Source organism: Astatotilapia calliptera, unplaced genomic scaffold (genome assembly GCF_900246225.1).
Source record: "Astatotilapia calliptera unplaced genomic scaffold, fAstCal1.2 U_scaffold_93, whole genome shotgun sequence".
NCBI lineage: Eukaryota > Metazoa > Chordata > Actinopteri > Cichliformes > Cichlidae > Astatotilapia > Astatotilapia calliptera.
The window spans coordinates 27,927-50,560 of NW_020535837.1; the positions used below are offsets into that span (position 1 = coordinate 27,927).

General features: G+C 39.9%; 2 protein-coding genes across 2 annotated transcripts; both read left to right on the plus strand.

Annotated features, from left to right (window-relative positions):
- Window positions 1-4,928: 4,928 nt before the first annotated feature.
- On the plus strand, window positions 4,929-6,490 carry LOC113018512 (zinc-binding protein A33-like). Its single transcript, XM_026161579.1, has one exon. The coding sequence runs from the start codon at window positions 5,006-5,008 to the stop codon at window positions 6,431-6,433; it is 1,428 nt and encodes a 475-aa protein (XP_026017364.1). The 5' UTR covers window positions 4,929-5,005; the 3' UTR covers window positions 6,434-6,490.
- Window positions 6,491-11,547: 5,057 nt separating this feature from the next.
- On the plus strand, window positions 11,548-13,642 carry LOC113018511 (tripartite motif-containing protein 35-like). Its single transcript, XM_026161578.1, has one exon. It carries the CDS (start codon window positions 11,807-11,809, stop codon window positions 13,250-13,252), a length of 1,446 nt encoding a protein of 481 aa, XP_026017363.1. The 5' UTR covers window positions 11,548-11,806; the 3' UTR covers window positions 13,253-13,642.
- Window positions 13,643-22,634: the final 8,992 nt, after the last annotated feature.

Sequence of the window (22,634 nt, forward strand, 5' to 3'; positions counted from 1 at the left end):
CAGAGTATCAGAATCACATCCACAGATAGCCAGTAACAGGTGTGTCCAACAAGGAAATGCATGGCATTGGTGATGGATACTCCCATGGTACCCATCACCATCGGATACGAACAATAACAGGAACAATGGTGGAATATAACTTATCTGCATACTTCAGAATTAATAGTAAAGCACAGAAATATCTCTGTTATGCAACTTTGTTACTTCACTCCACTTGTAGATGGAAATATATATATTCCATTTATTTTTAGCTTTATTATGCTAGAAATTTTAAATGGCAAAGGCATAATAAATATTATGCTATATTCCAATACCCTGCAGTATATTAATAATAAAAATAATATCTAGCTGCAACATTAAAGTGAATAAGTGACATTAAAATCTTTATGGCATTTTTTTTTTTACATGGTTTCCAGTGTTTGTGTGTAAAAGTTTAGCTATGAACAGAACGCCACCACTGAGACTCCTGCTGTGATTAACGTGTCCTGGTCCTGTTCAGGGTCGTTGTTCAAATGTTGCACTACCAGTATATGTGTGGTGCACTGGGGACAAAACTCATATCTCAGTATCTTTACACAAAAATATAAATATGTTCTGACCAAATACTATTAAAATTTTAAAAAGCAGTTCTTTCACCTTGGTCTAAAATATTATGTTGTTAAATGCTACTTTTTTAAAACTTAAAGTTTAAGCCAAAATCACTGGAACAGTGTCTGGTTTAAATGCAAAACTCACAGTTTTATGTCATTTAACTTCATGTCAGTCACGATGGATCAGTCTCTGAGCGTTGCTGACTGTGACCAGGCCGGCACGCTGATTCATAAAAGGAGTTTTCTCCTGCTGAATTTGTTGTAAAACTGTTAAATCTTCTTTATATTCATTTTTGTTCACTTAAGTGTCAAATGTGACACCAAAATTATATAGCAAAGGGGAAAAACAAGTTTTTTGTGTTTTTTTCAAACTGGTAAGTATTTAAATAGATTTTTACTAAACCACTGAAGTGGTTCCAATATTTTAATATTTCATGTTTGAAAACAACAAACAAACAAAAAACACATTCACATTTTGCCTCCAACAGTCCTTTAATTTATTTGAATATGATAAATTATCTCAGTATTTTGCAAGTTTAAGTAATTAAATCTATGAAAGTGAATGTTTCTGGGCTTCCCTGGTTAGTTACTTTTATTTTTTTGTATGTTTCCTGTTTTAGTTTGACAGTGCATCGCCTTGTCTTGTTACTTAGATTGTCTTCACCTGTCTCTCCTTCCCCACCTGTTTCCCCAGGACTTGCTTTATTTTTGTATTAAGTTTGTAAGTTTAATAAAACTGCTTTTATTTTATTTTTTTTTTAACTTTATTTAAAGTAAACAAGTTTACATATAAAATGCTTCACCCCTCATGTTTTTGAGTCCTCAGTTTGGGTCCTGCCTGCTACATAGCTTGACATGACATACTTGGGCAATCTGAGCTAAAACATCTGGAACAACATGAAGGAGGTGGGCTCCTGCACTCCTGTGATTCTTCATCCAAACTCTATTCATCTACACCTGAAGATCAAAACACGCGATCATCGAAAAACTGTTTTCATGTATTTGCACAAAGTAAGAACCACAGATGATATTACCAGTGACTGTGAGAGTGGAACAGCATGTGGACCCTTTATCCACATGTTTCATCTCCTGTTGTTTTGGTCCGTACCTGAGTGTGATTACTGTGTTCACACTGCACAAACAAACCACACCAAGGTGGAAAACAAATCAGAGTTCAATTTAAACCGACTAAACACTGCAGGTGTGAAAACACCCTTTACTGCATGAATTATGACAACCTCAGGCAGGAATGTTAAGTATTTTTATTCATCTTTAGGCAAGAAAAAAAGATTTGTGAACTTCATTTTTTAAAAATGTACTTTTCAAAGAGTCTTTTGAAAAGTACATGTTTGCCACCCACTGGTGGCAGGGCATGGTGTGACACATCAGTGTCCAATGTAGTGGTTTATGCGCAACTATACCATCAACACTGACACAAATACAAGAAAACAGCCTTTGAATAGCTGTGACTGACCACTATGCATGAAAGGGTTAATCCAGAGTCAGCACATTATCAGACTGCACAGATGTAATAAATATGGGAATTAAAGGAAAGAACACTTTTAACTTGCAATTAGAAAATTCAATTAGAAATTGGCTGTGTTCAGACTGACAGATGATTCATAAAGAAGTTTGTCCAGCTCAATTCTACATATGACATTTGAAAGGGGACAGAAGTGTTTTTTGTAATACTAGTGGGCTCAAGTAATTTAATAGTCTGGAAAACCTCATTCACAAATTACCTCCAAAACATGAAATTAATTTAAACTGCAATTAATTTGTTTTTATTTTTATCCCTGAAGTAAAAAAAAGCTGTAAAAATTATTAGGTTTTGAGCTTAATTATTTTATCTACTTTTGCTATTATATTTTTCATAATCTTCACAGATCAGTATTGTCCCATTCACTTGGTAATATCTTTGACTGAAGTAGGTGGTTCTCTGGTGCTCTGGTACATATGTTCAGTTATGTGTAGAAGAAGAGTCCACTGGTGTTTCAAACACCCTTCTTTGTGTGTTGTTTCTAATCAAGATTTTAGGTTTTGTTGAACCAGCTCACACAAAGAGAACTTGTTTAACTTAAACCTGAATCACAGTACACCTCTGAGTGCTCTTTCTGCTAGACTGTCATCATCTAAATCCTCTGAAGCCACATCAGTGTTCACTTTCTTGCCTTTATATAGAGTGTGCTTTGATGTTGTGGGGAGAGCTGGGAGTCTGTCAAAGGAAGTGATTAGTGGACTGCACTTCTGAGTCATTATTACTCAACTTTCACCCATAAGTAACCACCGGCATCACATCGGTTAGATTTTGGCAAAAAAATAACCTCCCTTACATGGGAGCTTCCTCACAGGCTGTTAGAGGCAACAACAGAATCAGGGAAGCTCTCATTTTATATGATATGTTAGAATCTGTAGTAAAATCCTTAATAACACATGAAAATGGGTCTTTTCAATCACAATGTTTGTTCAGAATGAATTGCTGAAGTGGAACATCTTTGAATGGCAGAAATGTACACATATAGGGAAATGTTACTTGCTATTTGTCTTCCTCTTTCGATGTGGACATAAATCACATGACAGCTTCATTTTGTCACCAATGCGTTAAAACTGACCATCAGCAGCAGACACAACCAGAGGAATTACAGCTGCTGGGGGAAGAAAGCTGGGAACACTGAAACGGAGGAAGGCTGGGGTACATCTGAACCTGCTGCTCAGGAAGTAAGTTTCAGGAAGCTTCCTCATTATACAATGCAAATCTAAACACTCTGAATAGATCGCTGTCACTGTAGTTCTAAATATTTAACTTTTACCTTTGATTAAAAAAAGAAATTACTTGACTTGAACTTTTTTGCAGATTTGTGAGCTGCAGTTAAAAGTTTTATGTTTTCATTAAATAAATATTTCTCTTTTGTGCATCTACTTTAATTCATGGACACTGAGTGAAATGGTCTACAGTACTGTCTCTTTACTCAGTACCATCCTGTGTCTGGTGTGCTTAGGTTAACTATGAAGCAAGATTAATGGGTTAGCCGGCTCTACTGAGCCAGAGATTTTAGTGTTGATGGCTGTTCTCGATTTATAAATAAATAATAAATAGATAAAATTTTATTTATATAGCACCTTTCAGAATCACAAAGTGCTGCACATAAGATAACAAATAATAAAAAGGTAAAACAGACAATTTAACCAAAAACAGTTTTAAAAAGGTGAGTTTTGAGTTGTTTTTTTTAAAAACAACTACTGAGTCCACAGTTCTTAATGTATGAGGGAGAAATTCCACAGTCTCGGGGCCAAAGGTGGCAAAAGCTCTGTCACCCTTAGTTCTCATATTAGTCTGTTTTATAGCAAGTAAGCCCTGATCAGATGACCTCAGGGACCTGCTAGGGACATAGGGCTGTAGCAGATCGTAGATGTAGGGCGGCGCCAGTCCATGCAAGGCTCTAAATGTCAAGACCAGCATCTTAAAATGGACTCTAAATTCAACAGGAAGCCAGTGTAGTTGAAATAGCAATGGTGTCACATGTGAGTACTTGGAGGATTTTGTCAACAGCCTATAGCTGCAGCGTTTTGCACAACCACATAAACAAAGAGTTACAATAGTCCAAGCATGAGGAAATAAATGCACGTATAGCTATCTCTAGTTCAGGGCGAGATAAAATAGGGCTTAACTTAGCCACATTTCTTAAATGATAAAAACAAGACTTTTCACATGCCCATCCAATGTGAGAGTCGAGTCAAAAGTGAAACTTAAATTCCTGATAGAGGATTTAACATACACTGAAAGAGGACCAAGGGCTTTCACTATCTGGGATAAAAATGTATTCGATTTGCCTGGTTAGATCACCAAAGTGGTTTAAAGTTGTTGGGAAGTAGCACATCTTCACTGATTCCAGTATGCTGTGTGATAAAGAGTCTCTGCTGAAGGAATAGGACATTTTTAAGCAGGATCTTACTAACATCAGTAAATTAATTTGAGGCAGATCTAATTGTGCGTTGCATTGAATACATCATCTGGATGGGAGCATTTGTTCGATATGCCTTTCTGCAGATGGGGCCTTTCCAGATTTGCAAGTCCATAGGCACTAATGCACCCCCATAGATCAGAAAGCATTGATTACAAGCTGGATGGTCTCTCTCCTTGTCAGTCCAGAAGATGCAGTGCTTTTCTGAATCATAATCAGTTATGGCTGCTTTGACTGAACTTTAACTTGCGTTTGCAGATGGCACAGCAAACTGTGCTCGCAGACAATGATTTCTGGGAGTATTCCTGAGTCCATGCAGTGATCTCCACGACACAATTGTTCCTGTTTTTAATGCAATGCTGCCTGAGGGCAGGAGATTTTTTAAGTCCTGCCAACTTTTGGGATTCACATTTAAACTGAGTTCTTTTTTCTTTCTTTTTTTTTGTAGGCAAAATGACTGAAAAAGATCTCTCCTGTCCTATCTGCTACGACATCTATAGAGACCCTGTCGTCCTCTCATGCAGCCACAGCTTTTGTAAAGACTGTCTGCAGCTGTGGTGGAGAGAGATAAAAATAAAATCCTGCCCAATATGCAAGACGATTCCTTTACTGAACGATCCGCCCTGTAACTTGGTGTTAAAGAACCTCTGTGAGGCCTTCTTAATGAAGAGAGTTCAAAAACCTTCACAGTCGGAGTCTCTCTGCAGTCTGCACTCTGAGAAACTCAAACTCTTCTGCCTGCACGATCAACAGCCAGCATGTCTCATCTGTCGAGATTCAAAAGTGCACAACAGTCACGGATTCAGACCCATTGATGAAGCAGCACAGGATTACAGGAAGGAGCTCCAGGAATTATTGAAGCCCTTACAGAAGAAACTGGAACTATTTGAACAGGTTAAAGAAAATTACAGTCAGACAGCACTCCAAAGTAAGATCCAGGCTTTTTACACAGAATGGCAGATTAAAAAGCAGTTTAAGAAACTTCACACGTTTCTAAAAAAGGAAGAGGAGGCCAGGCTGGCTGCTCTGAGGGCCGAGAAGAAGCAGAAATGCAAGATAATAAAGGAAAAGATTGGGGCCCTGAGCAGAGAGATAGAAACTCTTTCAGAAACAATCAGAGCCACAGAGGAGGAACTGAGAGCTGAAGATGTCTCATTTCTGCACAACTACAATGCTGCACTGAAAAGAATCCAGCAGCGCCCCCTGCTGGAGGATCCACAGCTGGTCTCTGGAGCTCTGATAGATGTGGCCAAACACCTGGGCAACCTGACCTACAACATCTGGAACAGAATGGGGGAGATGGTCTCCTACACTCCGGTGATTCTGGATCCAAACTCAGCTCATCCACAACTCATCCTGTCTGAAGATCTGACCAGTGTGAGTGTGGGACTGAGAAAGCAGCTTCCTGACAACCCAGAGAGGATAGAAAACTATTTTGTCATCCTGGGCTCTGAGGGCTTCGACTCGGGGATTAACAGCTGGGATGTTGAGGTTAGAAATGATGGAGTCTGGTGTCTCGGTGTACTAAAGGAGTCTGTTCAAAGAAAGGGACATATACACACTGGATACTGGGAACTCTGTCACCAGGATGGAAAATACACAGCATCCGCTCCACCGCTTCCAGATAAAGTTCTCTCAGTGAAGACGCTCCAAAGACTCCGAGTTCAGCTGGACTGGGACAGGAGGAAGCTCTCGTTTTTTGATCTGGACACCAACTCACACATACACACCTTCAAACACACTTTCACTGAGAAGCTTTTTCCATACATTGGCACCAAGACTCTGCCGGTGAAAATATTACCAGTGATGGTCAGTGTAGAAAAACACAGGGTTCCATTATCAGTGAAGTGTTCGCCTCTTTCTAAACTCGGTCTGATTTAATCAAAGCAACTGAGAAATAAACGTTCTTATAATGAAACAAAGCAATCTTGTATTCAGTCTCCTGGAAGTCTTCAGTGTTACTGTAATAATTTGTATTATCACAAAGTCTTTACTTTACAATGTTTCTCAGGTGACTGTGTTTGTGATTTGGTGCTGTATAAATAAAAATGAACTGAAGTGAATATAATCGAATGTTTTTTGTGAAGAGAGATGTTTGTGTATCTATCAGACGTTCAGAGCTGCAGTTCTGCTTAAGTTCTTATTACTTTCAACATCCAACAGATCAGGACAAAAATAGACACACACACATAAAAGACAAAAAAGTGAATTAGAGCACATGAATAAGCTCTTCTTAATTCTCTCCAGCAGGGAGAAAGTATGTAAACTCCTAGGCTGATAAACATGAAAGTCACCAAGGGGAAATCAACAAACTGCCGCATTTGATTCCCAAAGAGCTATGAGCTGAAAATGTGATATGTCTTAGCATGGTGTGTCATGGGCTGTACAAAGTGTCCAACCTGAGGACAAAACAAGCCAAAGACCAAAGACTCCATCTCCAGATTAACCGGACATGAAAGTCTTGTTATTAAGAAAGACAAAGTAATATAGCAAAAACCAGACATAGGAAATGTGAAGCGCACCCAGCAGATCAATTAATCCCTATTACAATAAACTGTAAAACTTACCAAATATGCATCTGCACAGCGCTGTCTCTTTAAATGCCCTTTTTTGCTCTGTCTGGTCCTTGGTTTTTTTCCCTGCCCAGCTGAGTCCAGCTGAGTACCGAGGCCAGCTCATTTGGCGGTGCGGCGGACCGTCCAATCAAGGCAAAGCGTCTCACCTATAGACACATTTTAAGAGATGGAATTAGTGTGTCTCATGTCTTAAATGTGTACGCAAGTGCTTGTGTGTTTAATCAACAGGCCGTTGTTATGTATTTTAATCACATCTGACAGCTATTACACTACAATAGTTACAAAGTGAACATAACCTTTATATACTTACCATTGCCTTATTTGCCTCTTGTGATTGAAGAGCTGCCTCTGCATTGTTTAGCTCCTCCATGTTGTGCAAGGGCAAATCCAGAGGCAGTACCCCAGCATCTACCGATTCATTGCAGCAGGGATGGCAGTTGGTTCTGACCTCCTCACGGAGTTCGTTAACTGCTCTGGTCAGGTCTGACAGCATCGTTAACATCTTTTGTGAGGTCACATCTGTTTCAAAGAACAATTCTAGAAAGATTAATGGTTTAAGCAGTGAGAGGCGAAAAACTAATATATCCATAAGTGATGGTGTAACATTCTGCATTCAAGTATAAGTTGTTGTAACTGCTAAAAGTGTTTACTAGTTTTTTCCTGTCACATATATTTGATATTTGTATATGTAGCTTGCCATCACCAGTGTGTGAATGTGTGTGTGAATGGGTGGATGACTGAATGTGTAAAGCGCTTTGGGGTCCTTAGAGACTAGTAAGTGCTATACAAATACAGGCCATTTACCATTTATACCATGTAAACTGTGAAATTCCAAGATTTTCAAACTTGCCTTGTAATAGTGGCCTCACAGAGTCTCTGGAATCTACAGAAAAAATAAATCACAAAAAGATGACATTCAGGAGTATAAACTGGTGTTCTGAAGATAAGAGCACAATGACATTGTGATGCAGCTTTAAAACTATTTTAAAAGCATACCCTTTATAGGGAAGACATCGACATCAGACTCTGCAGGCTGGGGAGATCGCAAAGCTGTGTTGGCGAAAGGTGCTGCAAGCTGGGCGGGGCATTATGATGGTTGCTATCAGTGGGCTGGGGGGCAGACTGCGGAGTGGTGAGGGCTGTTTAGAAATTTATTTAAGAATACAGACAACTTGTCAAAAAAGTATCTAACTGCTAACTAAAAGCAAAGGATCCAGAATTTGTTGCTGGCTGCTGGGCTCTGTGGGTTTTTGCAGCAGCTCTACCTGTACTAGATGCACCTGCTCCTTGTCTTTTCTATCTCTGACTTTATGTCCTCTACAAGAGTTTCTGTTTTTCTTGCTACTTCTTCAAATGTTCAATAAAAACGTGTATGATAATTCATAATGAAGAAAGCTTTGTAATGAAGACTGTCATTTCCAAAACACTGCCCCCCTGCGTCCGCAGCGCTGTTGAAAAGGCTGTGGAAGTCCCTGTATTAAACACGTAGACCTGTGACACAAAAATCACCAAACTCGGACGACCACAGACTGTTTTCCTTCGTGGTGATGAAGGAAAACGCTGGGTTGGCATGTAAAAGGGCATTTATTCCCTTCAAAGACCTGCAGTTCAAAAAAGCGCCCCTCGTCAGCCAAACCCATCTGTTCTCTGATTGGATTGTTACATTTGTGATTGACATGACATTGACCAATCAGATGAAAGGAAGAAAAATAGGGTCAAAATTCGTACTTGTAACTTGCAGGGTTTTTTTTGGCTAAGTCCACACACAAATCTTTTTTACACATACAAAACTGATTTACAAGTACAAAATATTTATGACCACATTTTGAGCCCATAAAGTACAGCATCAAATGCAAGCATTTGCGGCACTGCAAAACGTTCATTCTCCGGTTCCAAAACCTTCTTGCTTTTTCTTTGCCCCCCAAAAAGTTATGTACAAAACGAAGGAGAACAATGCCGGTCCGTACAAAGACAGACTCGACGAAAAGGCAAAGAAAAGACACGAGGAAAAAATCAAAGGAGTGAAAGGGTCAGAACCTTACGAGCACAAAGAGTGGACAAAATACGTTAGCGTGCTGCCCAACTTTCACCACGCTCATATTTATAATTATACGGTTCTTGGAGTGAGTGCATACACTTGTGAAGTTTAGTAACTTCAGGTCACTGCAACAAGCCCAGGTACAGTTTACCCACGGATGGGTACAGGACCATTTCAATTGAATTGGTACTGAGTTCAATTGAAAGCCTGTGTGCGCTAGTACCTCTTGCCACGAGTTCCCAGAATCCTTTGCGGTTTTGCCCCTGAATGACGTCACATTTTCAATCGCTATTTTCTTGATGTGAGCTTCTACTTAGGGTTTTTTCTTCCAGTTAAGAGCAGAATTTCTTTAGTTAAGATACTGGATGTTGTGTTTTTCTCCACAATTTTAATTATAAGCTAGATACATTGCTGCTAACAGCAACAGGGATGAGTCAGTGAGTCAGTTGGGCTTGTGAATCATGATTCATGAGTCAGTAAAGTGATTCTCGAGTACTGAATGATTCGTTCATGATTCACGCATCACTAGTCTAAAGTTTTCGTGTGCGAATAGATTATGATTGTGTCCCAATTCAGGGTCTGCACGCTAGGTTTCTTTGAAAAATACTTTTTTATATCCAGGTTTTTCCTTTTTTCTGTCATCCTCCTCTCCTCGTCGCAGCGCAGGCTTGCCGCTGCTAAAACTAAACAGAGCTCCCTGAAAGGCACAGCCAATCACATTGGCCATATTTTTGTCACATGCGGTAGGACTCCAGTAGAGAACGTAATTTAACTCTTTCTGCACCGCTGGGTGAATCAGACGTTGACAGATCGTTTTTTTTCTTTCTATCATGTTTGTTTTTCTTTACTCGAAGAGATCAAATTATTGGTGGGGACAATTCAATAATCGCTGGATATTGGTGGGGACATGTCCCTTCCGTCCATGCCAAATCTAACCTTTGGGCAAAAAGGCCTAAAAACAAACAGCAACTGACAGCTGCTGCAGTAAAGGCCTGGCAGAGCATTAGAAAGGAGGAAACCAAGCATCTGGTGATTTCCATGAATTCAAGACTGGGGCTCCCGGAAGACTGTGGAATTAGGAAGGGCAGGTTTTCGAACAAGAGCGACAGGATTAACCCGTCCTGTGTGCCAGAGAGGACTCGGATCTACTATGACAAATGTAACTTGCCACTGTTCAGTACAGAGACTAGGTTGATTGAAAATAACATTAAGTTATTTGAACTCCTCGTAGATGTCACATACATACTTAAAAGTACGACTGCTGAGCCAGACAGAACTGCTCTCAAGTGTTGCAATAAAACTGGCACCAAACAAAAAAAAAGAAAGAAAGAAAACTTCAGGCTGCCACTGCAGTGAAGGCATGGCAGCCTGAACCAAGTAACGAAGCGGACGTTTTATTTTCAGGTATTTAATTTGTTCAATTACTTTTGAGCCCCTGAAATAAAGGGATTGTGTTAAAAATGCTTCAGTTCCTCACATTTTATGCGATATTTTGTTCAACCCACTGAATTAAAGCTGGAAGCTGCACTTTAACTGCATCTGACTTGTTTAATTTAAAATTCATTGTGATAATGTACAGAAACAAAATTAGAAAAAAAATGTCTCTGTCCAAATATGAATGGACCTAACTGTATGCTTGAATGATTCATAGGTGGTCTACAGTTAAGTTTATCAACAAGCAAAACAAAGCATTTTTCTTTTACAAAAATCTCCTTTTATTGGATTTTCTCAAACCTGAACACAGAATGGCAGGAGGCTGCTTTTTCTATTCTTTTACAGTGCAAAAACATGTTGCAGCAGCAGTAACCACTAACCTGTCTCCTTTTCTCTTCAAGTTACAGAGTTACTTAAGCACATTGACCTTTTTATGTTGGTCCTTGTTTTTGGTGTTTCTTTTTTAAAAACACAACTGTTAGGCCCTATTTATGCTTTAGTGTTTGAAATTATTTTTTTATGCTATAATTTCTTGTCAGCATTGTTAGCCTGTGTGTATTCTTTGTTTGCACCCTTTGTAACAGGAGACTTCTTCTGTTTGTCAGGCTACATTGCTGAATGAAATGCTTCATGTTAACATATTCTGTGCTCATGTAATCCTTCAGATGTTGACATATCAGTTACCTTTTATTACTCAGTGTTCTAATGGCATCCTGTGACTTTGGTAGATAACTTTACCAAAAACATGCAAAGTGTTGCCATAATCTGTACTGTTCTTTGAACCTCTTACAAAATTAAATAAAAGTAATAAAGACAACCTGGTTTCATGCACCACCATTTATTTGACATTTCTACAACACCTCTCTCCACCCCATATAGAAATGAATCACACACCCTTTTAAGTATGCATCTTCCTCATTCATTGCTCATACTGGTGTCAAATTACATTCACTGTGACACTTTCACTTTCTGGACTATATATTTAGATTCTTTGCTAGAAAAGAGAGGACGTTCAACGACAGCAAGAAGGATACGGGAACACTGAAATACAGGGAATATCAGGATACTGACACTTCAACACGATGCTGCTGATTCAATGTTACAAACAGAAGTTTTACAGAAGTCACAGCTAAAAGGGAAAGTAAGTTTGAAGAAACTTCTTGAGTGGACGCCTCATTGTTTTCATTGTTGTTACTCCAGGACAAAATGTCTTCTCAGTCTGAAAAGGATCTCTCCTGTCCCGTCTGCCATGACATCTATAGAGATCCTGTCATCCTGTCATGCAGCCACAGCTTCTGTCGATTCTGTCTGCAGCTGTGGTGGAGCGAGATTCAAGAACCCAACTGCCCACTTTGTAAGAAGACAAACCTGTCAAATGATCCGCCCCGTAACTTGGCGTTAAAGAACCTGTGTGAGGCTTTCTTACTGCAGAGAGATAAAAAAGCTTCTGCAGTGTCTGAGCCTCTCTGCCGTCTGCACCATGAGAAACTCAAACTTTTTTGTTTGGATCATCAGCAGCCGGTGTGTGTCGTCTGTCGAGATTCAAAAGCACACAAATACCACAGATTCAACCCAACTGAAGAAGCCGCCCAGGATCACAGAGAGGAGCTTCAGAAACACCTGAAGCCCTTACAAGATAAACTGAAGGTGTTTGAACAAGTCAAAGGAAAGTTTGATCAAACAGCAAAACATATAAAGGTCCAGGCACAGCAGACGGAGAAGCAGATAAAGGAGGAGTTTAAAAAGCTTCAGCAGTTTCTACAAAATGAAGAGAAGGCCAGGCTGGCTGCTCTGAGGCAGGAAGAAAAGCAGAAGTTAAGAAAAATGGAGGAGAAGATTGAGTCTCTGAGTAGAGGGATAAAAACTCTTTCAGAAACAATCAGAGCCACAGAGGAGCAACTGAGACCTGGAAACATCTCATTCCTGCACAACTACAAGGTTTCAGTGATCAGAGTCAAGCAGCGCCCCCTGATGGAGGATCCACTGCTAGACTCAGGAGCTCTGATAGATGTGGCCAAACACCTGGGCAACCTGACCTACAACATCTGGAATAAGATGAAGAAGAAGATGGTCTCCTACACTCCTGTGATTCTGGATCCAAACACAGCTCATCCACAACTCATCCTATCTGACGATCTGGCCAGTGTGAGTCTTGGAGGGAGACAGAAGGTTCCTGATAATCCAGAAAGGTTTGACTATGATAAAGTTGTTCTGGGCTCTGAGGGCTTCGACTCAGGGACTCACAGCTGGGATGTGGAGGTTGGAAAAGAGGGATTTTGGGCCTTTGGTGTTGTAAATGAGTCTTTTGAGAGAAAGGTAGAAGCACTGTCAGGTTTCTGGCAATTATGTCTCCATGGTGAAAAGTACATAGTACAAACATCAGCAGATACATATAAATTTTTGTCAGTAAAGAAGTTGCAGAGGGTCAGAGTTCAGCTGGAGTGTGACAGAGGGAAGCTCTCATTGTTTGATCTGGATGCCAACACACTCATGCACACCTTCAAGCACAATTTCACTGAGAAGCTGTTTCCTTATCTTCTTACTAAGAAAGAACCACTGAAGATATTACCAGTGATCTTGAAAGTGGACGAGCATATAACTCCTCTATCAACCCGTTTTCGGCCTCATTTTGAAACCAGGAAAAAGTTCTAGCATTAATAGTTCCAAGATACTACGAAAGAAAAAAAATGAATCCACACACATCCTCCTCATCCTGTACATATTTGTTTCCAGGCAGTTCTTGTTTCTTTGACAACATGAAGATACAGTTACAGAAATATTCAGCGACGGTATTTGCTGCTGAGATTTTAACAATATAATATAAAATACACTCAACAAACTCACATACACAACTTTATCTGGGAATAAGAAAAAAAACAGACATGAATACAAGCGTGAGGAGCGTCTACAGAACAGCAGGGGGCGCTCTTCAACCATTAGATGCAGCTGAATATAATAATGTAGGTGGTTCCACCTACATGTTTATGCCTAACAAGCACTGAGTTTAAAGCCTCCACAATTATTTTAAAAAGTGATTTTGCCAAACTGGGAAATTGAAAAACAAATGTCAGTTTTATTCAACTGCTAAACTGTCTTCAATAATCTGTTGTGTGTAAAGACTTTTATTTTTGGCCTCTTCAGCTCAACTTCAGCTTATCGTTTTCCTTTCTAAGAGGACTGTGAGCTGTTCCCTTGTGCTGGGCTCTGAGGGCTTTGACTCAGAGATTGTGATCTTGAAGTCAGAAATGATGAGGACTGAACCCTTGGCCTGGTGACGGGGTCTTTTCTAAGAAAGGGACAAACACAGACTGGATTCTGGGAAATATATTTGTTTGAAGGAACTAACGCAGCAGCCTCTTCATCACTTCCATGTAAAGTTGTTTCAGTGAAGAAGGTCCCGAGGGTGGGAGGTTAGCTGGACTGTAACAGAGAGATGCTCCCATTCTTTGATGTGAACATTAACACACACCTAGTTGTTTCCACACTGTTGTGATTGAAAATGTTTGATTTATTTTACTAAATTAGGTGGTTATAATCATTTTCATACATTTACTGCAAATGTGCTCATAATGAGTTGGCGCTCAGTCTTCTGAAGGTCAGAAGCTTTGTTCGGCTTTACTGTCCGCACTGATATATTGTAGGAAATGACTTAGAGTGCAGAGGGGTAACTGCAAACACGCTTACGCACATAGATTATGTTTAGAATAAGTCTTTGGATCAGAGAGTTCTGAATATGATATTCTAAACCAACTTTGAATCACTAGAAGAACAATGGATAATAGCATTAGATTATCAAGGCTAGGCAGAGAGGTGTTTCGCTTTTCTGTCTCTTACAGAGGAGGGAGCAGATACCAGACGAGGTCATGGAGATATGAGGATGCTTCGGAGCAGACACCAAGACTGCGTCCGTGCGGGAGGAAGTTAGCTGTTATAATCTATGTTTTTGTCTCACTATATAATGTACAGCCTGTTTGGGGGTCATCCTTTTTGTGAAACATGCTGTTGGTTCACATAGAAGTCGCTGTGTAAACTTTCAACTGCAAAAAGCAAAATAAATCCTTTTTAAAGAGACATACCTTTTTTCTGAGATTCCTTCCAAAATTATGAACACAACAATACACAGAAACCAAAGCATGAACCACAGAAGAAATCACCCCTCACTCAGAGTCTCATGACCCCTTTATCATCAGGTTTTGGGTTTAGTTTCAAAACCAGCAAAACGTTGCTTCATTCTTCTCAGGAGAAAACAGAAATATAACATGTTCCATGTTTAAAAAAGTGCCCAAAGATACAATTTATTTATACTTATCTATACTATGTTGTCTGTTATGTGCAAACACACCTCTGGGCCATCGCTTGAGTTAGGGGACTTGTTACGCTTGAATAAATAATTTAAGATTTGTCACAATGAGGAACATTTTGGATTTTATGTCTTTCATCTATTTTTTATTCAAAAAAGAAAAGAAAAAAAGAAAACGGAGGTCAGAGCAGTGAAAGATTGCTGATTGACCATATTAAGGAAAACATAACATGAGACAGCTGCACAATAAAAGCATAAAAACCCCACAGTCCTTGGCTTGTGTTACTTTGCTTAACAAAGAACATTATCAGATATATCCAATAAAAGCTGATTTTTACAAAACAGCTAAATTAAGCTGCAGTGTTTGTTTTAAACTGATCAATAACACAATACAAATAGTCTGTTACAACAATGTTAAACAGCTGACTTCAGACAACAACAAAAAATAATAATTTCGTCTCATTCCCTTATTGACCCTAGAACTGAAGCTTTGAGTCTCCAAGCGACATAAAGATTCCAGACGCTTTTTTCTTTCCAAGCTCCTTAGATAATTTTGTCTTATTCCGTTTTTTATTGGACTTTAGATCCCTGGTTAAGTCTCAGGAGACAGGTGGAGCTACTCACTGTAGCGACCTCTTTTTACATAAAAAATCAGTCAAAAGATGTTTTCATGCTGTGGTAAACAAAGTACAAAAACAATACAATTATTATAAAAAGAAGAAATCAAAACTGTACAATAGGGAAGCATTAAAATGAAATTTAAAAATAGAGACAAACAGTTTAACTAATCCAAACATATTTACCAGCGTATTTCATTCTTGTGCAGATTCATTTACAGAGGAACTGCAGGCATCATGAAAAGCAAATTAAACATCAGGAGAAAAGTGTAACAAGCACAAGCAGAAATTATTTGTTTTGACTAAACAATTCATCCACATTTGAGTAAACTTTAAAACAATGCAAAAATCCCGTCCTGCTGATATTAAGCTGCACAGAAAACAAAAGCTGTAAAAATAACATAATTTTATCCATCTGTGGGATTTAGAGCATAAATGCACCAAAATAATTGTTATTTTGTATAATCTTTGAGGTGTTGCTTACAGTCACAAAAATTCTGTCATGTTCATAAAGATGAAAAGTTCCACTCAGAAAACTGTTTGATCCGCTTTCTTTGGGGTATTTTCTCGATTGCATGAGTGTTACGTTTTTTAAATACTTTTTTCTGGAAAGTGTAACAGAGTGCTGAAACACACCGCTGTCACTGAAGGAAACTTGGGAGTAAACAAAGTAATTTCCCTCCTTCGGAATGATAAGCCCTCCATCTTTGTCGATCATTCCATGTAGAGGGTCAGATACATTCCTGCGCATCACTGCCTTTTCATGAACTGCAGCTGATCCAGCTGTAGAGATTAAGAAAAAAAACACACATAAATAGACAGTTTGTCACTGTACTGGGTCGTGTGACCCAGTGTGTGGGTTTTAATGTATTCGTTCAATTTTATTTATGTAGCGCCAAATCACAACAAGTCACCTCAAGGCGCTTTATATTGTACAGTAGATCGTACAATAACAGATACAGAGAAAAACCCATCAATCATATGACCCCTATGAGCAAGCACTTTGGCGACAGTTGGAAGTAAAAACTCCCTTTTAACAGGAAGAAACCTCCAGCAGAACCAGGCTCAGGGAGGGGCGGGGCCATCTGCTGCGACCGGTTGGGGTGAGAGAAGGGAGACAGGATAAAGACATGCTGTGGAAGAGAGACAGAGGTTAATAACAGATATGATTCAATGCAGAGAGGTCTATTAACACATAGTGAGTGAGAAAGGTGACTGGAAAGGAAAAACTCAATGCATCATGGGAATCCCCCGGCAGCCTACGTCTATTGCAGCATAACTAAGGGAGGATTCAGGGCCACCTGGTCCAGCCCTAACTATATGCTTTAGCAAAAAGGAAAGTTTTAAGCCAAATCTTAAAAGTAGAGATAGTGTCTGTCTCCCGAATCCAAACTGGAAGCTGGTTCCACAGAAGAGGGGCCTGAAAACTGAAGGCTCTGCCTCCCATTCTACTTTTAAATACTCTAGGAACAACAAGTAGGCCTGCAGAGCGAGAGCGAAGTGCTCTAATAGGGTGATATGGTACTACAAGGTCATTAAGATAAGATGGGGCCTGATTATTTAAAACCTTGTATGTGAGGAGCAGGATTTTGAATTCAATTCTGGATTTAACAGGAAGCCAATGAAGGGAAGCCAAAACAGGAGAAATCTTAGCAGAAAGTTAGCAGCCATCCAGGTCTTTATGTCTTTAAGACATTCCTGCAGTTTAACTAATTGGTGTGTGTTATCTGGCTTCATGGACAGATAGAGCTGGGTGTCATCTGCATATGCTATGTCTTCTAATGATGCTGCCTAGGGCAGGGATCGCATGTGGCTCTTTAGTCCTTAAAGTGGGGCGCCGCATAGTTTGAGAAAATAAATTAGAAATAAACAAGTATTTAGCTGAAGTATATTTTATTTATGTTAGTTCTTTTTTTTAACTTGTAGTTCTAAATTGAAAGATTATTGTGATATTGAAATATAAAAATAAAATTATATTCTATTATTTTTTCATCGCTCAAAATAAGCGTCACACTCGCGGAAGCCGGTGTACCCGCCGAAACGCCGTGCATTTATCGAGACTTTCAACCCCAGGTAGGCCAATTATGGATCTTCGGATCCACATTATGTCAGCAGCTCCACCGTGAACTATGTTAAAAACAAACACCGCTCACGCCTCACAGATGACAGCTTACAGTCCTGCTGTTCAGAGGTTCAGGAGCAGAAGTCTCATTGTAAACATACCACGGCAGACCCGACGATGTTTGCATGAACATGCTTTTCAGCATCTCTTTATTGACCGCTTTTCACACACGGTTGCTGTACGCATACAGCCGGCTGTAGCTTTTCAGCTCACAGCCCGACACATACCAACAACAACAGCATAGATGGCACAGACGTTAAGGCGGCGAGGCGTGATTGCGGGTGCCGCTCAAGTGCGTCCGCCTCCCCTGCAGCGGCGCTGCAGACCACACCCCGCCACACACATTAACCAGGTTAGATACATATTTAGGAAGAATTTTGCAAATATCTATTTTTCTTTTTTCAGCAGCATAGTGATTTTCTTTTAAATTATTTTTTTAAAAGTCAGGTCAAGGCTCCAAAAGCCCAAAGGCGATATGAGGGTGGCGGCTCACAACAGTTTTTGTTTGCTACATGGACCATTTTAGTTCAGCTGGGTGTCTTTGCTTTTGTTATATTTCTTTAACAGTTCAAAATGTGTTAATTACATAAATAAAATGTAATTTTCTCTGTAGCACTTCATGGATTTCATAAGCAACACACCTTAGTTGTTCCCACAAAGCATAAAGGTAAAAAACAATATATACAGTGTTATCTTCATTTTACATGTTAAAAAGTATTTGCGGCTCCCAGTGTTTTCTTTTTCGTGGGAACCGGGTCCAAATGGCTCTTTGGGTCCTAAAGGTTGCAGACCCCTGGCCTAGGGGAAGCATGTATAATGTAAACAGAATCGGTCCTAGCACTGAACCCTGTGGAACTCCATAATTGACCTCAGTGTGTGAAGAGGACTCTCCATTTACATGCACAAATTGGAGTCTATTAGATAGATATGATACAAACCACTGCAGCGCAGTACCTGTAATACCTACAGCATGTTCTAATCGCTCTAATAGGATATTATGGTCAACAGTATCGAACACTGCACTGAGGTCTAGCAGGACAAGCACAGAGATGAGTCCACTGTCAGAGGCCATAAGAAGATCATTTGTAACCTTCACTAAAGCTGTTTCTGTGCTGTGATGAGCTCTGAAACCTGACTGAAACTCTTCAAATAAACCATTCCTCTGCAGATGATCTGTTAGCTGTTTGACAACTACTCTTTCAAGGATTTTTGATATGAAAGGAAGGTTGGCGATTGGCCTATAATTAGCTAAGACTGCTGGGTCTAGAGATGCTTTTTGAGTAAAGGTTTAACTACAGCCAGCTTGAAGGCCTGTGGTACATAGCCGATCATTAGAGATAGGTTGATCATATTTAAGATTGAAGCATTAATTAATGGCAGGACTTCTTTGAGCATTTCCACCGGAGCTACAGCTACAGAGTCGTACGTAGTGAGGAGGTAAAATTATTAACAAGATAATCGACCTCTGTTGGGGTAGCGTTCAGGTAGCTGCTCTGCTCTATGTTGGTACAGGGCATTGAAGATGATAACAGTGGGTGGATTATATTCTTAAACTTAGTTACAGCGCTTTCAGAAAGACATCTACTCTCCACCGCTGTGTAATCAATTATTGTAAATGTTATCAGGAAATGATCAGACAGGAGAGGGTTTTCAGGAAACACTGTTAAATGTTCAGTTTCTATGCCATATGTTAAAACAAGATCTAGAGTGCGATTAAAGTGGTGGGTGGGTTCTTTTACATTTTGAGAGAAACCAATTGAGTCTAATAACAGATTAAATGCCATGTTGAGGCTGTCATTTTTAGCATCTACATGGATGTTAAAATCACCCACAATAATTATTTTATCTAAGCTGAGAACTAAATCAGATAAAAAGTCTGAGAAATCAGACAAACTCTGTGTAAGGCCCAGGTGGACGATAGATGATAACAAGTAAGACTGGTTTCTGAGGCTAAGCATCAGGCTTTCAAATGAATTAAAAGTCTGTCTTGGTCTTTCATTAATTAATAGGCTGGTGTGAAAAATTGCTGCCACACCGCCCCCTCGGCCTGTGCTTCGAGGTTTCTGGTAGTTAGAATGACTCGGGGGTGTTGATTCATTTAAACTAACATAATCATCCTGCTGCAACCAGGTTTCTGTAAGGCAGAGTAAATCGATTTGTTGATCAATTATTAAGTCATGTACTAACAGAGACTTGGAGGAGAGAGACCTAATATTTAATAATCCACATTTCACACGTTTTACTCTTTGGTTCAGATGTGGATACTGTATTGTTCTTTCTTTGTGATTTTTTATGTGCAAGTTGTTTGTTGCTGGTTTTTAGTTTGTTCTTTGTCTGTTCAGGAGCTGACAGTCTGTGTGGAGATTTTTTTTTTTGGGGGGGGGGGGGGGGGGGGTTGCAGGAGGAGAGAAGCTGCACAGAGTCGTGTAAGACTGCAACTCTGCTTCCTGGGGGCTTAATAAACTTGTCCATATTTCTAGAAATGAGAGCTGCTCCATCCAAAGTGGGATGGATGCCGTCTCTCCTAACAAGACCAGGTTTCCCCCAGAAGGTTTGCCAATTATCTATGAAGCCCACATCGGTTTTTGGACACCACTCAGACAGCCAGCAATTTAAGAAGAATATCCGTCTAACATGTCACTCCTGGTCTGATTGGGGAGGGGATTAGAGAAAACTACAGTCCAACATCGTTTTGGCAAAGTTACACACCGATTCAATACTGATTGTGTCATTACTGCTGACGTGAATTTTGATTTTAATGAATTTACGTTTACCCTTAGCCAGCAGTTTTGAATTTCCCTCAATGTCGCCTGCTCTGGCCCCTGGAAGACAATTGACTATGGTTGCTGGTGTCTCTAGCTTCACATCTGAGAACAGAATCACAAATTACCAGAGTTTGACCCCTGGCGGGTGTGTCGCCGAGTGGGGAAAAACGGTTAGACACATGAACAGGTTGGTGGTGTACCTGGGGCTTCTGTTTAGGACTATGCTTCCTCCTCACCGTTACCCTGCCACCCTCTTTCACCAACTGCTTGGGGTCTGCCGGGGAACAGCTAGCGGGGCCTACGCCATCTTCGGCTGCACCAGCTACAGGGGCCTGGCTAGCTACGGGTGAATGAAGGGTGCGAAGCAGAGTCTCCAATTCAGTAATCCTGGCCTCCAGAGCTGCAAATATGCTACATTTGTTACAAGTATCATTACTGCTAAAAGAGACCAAGGAGTAACTAAACATCTGACACAATGAGCAGGAAAGTGCAGAAAGGACAGGTGAAGTAGCCATAGTGCTAACAAGTCGGCTACGAGCTAAGCTAAGCTAGCGAAACAGTAAAGACACAGTGAGTGAATACTTTGGCTATAAATTAGGTAGTGGATACACACAAAGTGTGCTTCGGATGAAGCACGTGTGAAGCATTTTCTCGGATGAAGCACGTGCAGATTATATTATGAAAAAGAATGTAAAAGTTTTTAATTAAATTGCTAAGCAGATAAGCTACTCAAAAACACCACTGTGTTTGAACAGGAAGTGATACTCTACCGCAGAGAGAGCAAACACCAAGTGACAGCACCACCAAAACACCTCTCAGTAATTGCCATGGCATCATTTTGTATTCACTGGTGTTCTAGTTTCAGTTTAGCTAGTGATGTGTCCTGTATGTCGAAGCTTTCGGGTAATCTCGGGGGAGGTTTGCGTTGATTACGTAAGCAGTGACGTTAGAGGCTTCGCGGGCAGTCCGTACCATGTGACTGATTCAGGAAGTGGCTCGCCGGTTCGCGCCAGATGCAAAATAAAATGGGCAGCAAAACACAGCTGATTTCCCCCATCACATTGTGTCGTGGAATTGGATTGCGTACGTGCTACATAGTTACTTGAGCATTTCTTCTTCGATGGAACCAGCAAGGAAGATTTTTTTTTAAATCTCATCTCTCCTAATAAAGTATGCACACAGTAATAAATGTCACAAATGATAAGTACCATAATATAAATAAACAACACTGCAGATCCTGTAATCCGATTTCTGTCTTTTAGTTTATTAAAAAGTGAAGCACCACACACTAGTTTGTGTTATTTCCCAGATGTACAGAAGCATGATTACACAGTTACACAATCATACCTAAACTCTGTCCTGATAGTTTCCACTTTCTCTTTTGTATCAGACATACTGAGACAATATTCGGGATAAATAAACATGAAAATTTTTATTTATTCAGTTTAGAGGTTTTTACATCACATCATTATAACCAAAGGGCCTGTTTCACTTGAATCATCCACTTGATGGCGCAGTACAGCAAATGAATCATCACAATGCTTCACACCATGAGTCGACGAGTTGGATGGAAAGCTTCAGTTCATCATGAGGCTTCATCTCACCATCAATAGGTTTAGCTCATTTAGTTAATTTCCAGGTTTCTGTTTAGGCCTTTGTTTCTTAATTTCTTTTGTCAACTCCCCTGTACTCAGTCTCCCTGGTTCATGCACTTACCTGACATGTGTCATGTCTGTGTGGTCTTTGGCCGTACCTGTTGTCTCTGTGGTGAGATGACCTTTGCCTTAGTAGAAAGGATTTGTGTTTGGAAGTGGACAGAAAAGCCAACTGAAGGTCATTCACCTGACGACTTTGTCATACTTCCTAAATCATCACTATTCATCTGTTTTTAATCAATAAATTTTAACTTTTATTCTTTGCCTGTCTTGATTCTTCTTTATTCTTCCTGACTATAGTTTTCCACCCCCCCCCCCCCTGCATGCATGTTGTGGGTTTTTATCTTATTTACACCCAACTACTATTCTGTCTTTATTTTTTGCTCTCAATAAACATGCTACTTCTTGCTATTTTCACTCACAAGCTCAAAATCTATTAGTTGTCCTTTATGTAAGACTGAAGACAAAAGGGGACCTATCCTTTCAGCCTGGGGCACTAAGGCTCTGGAACAGTAATAAAATCAAGCAGATTAGCTCTGCAGCAGTATTATTACAACAGGTACTGAAATGCATTC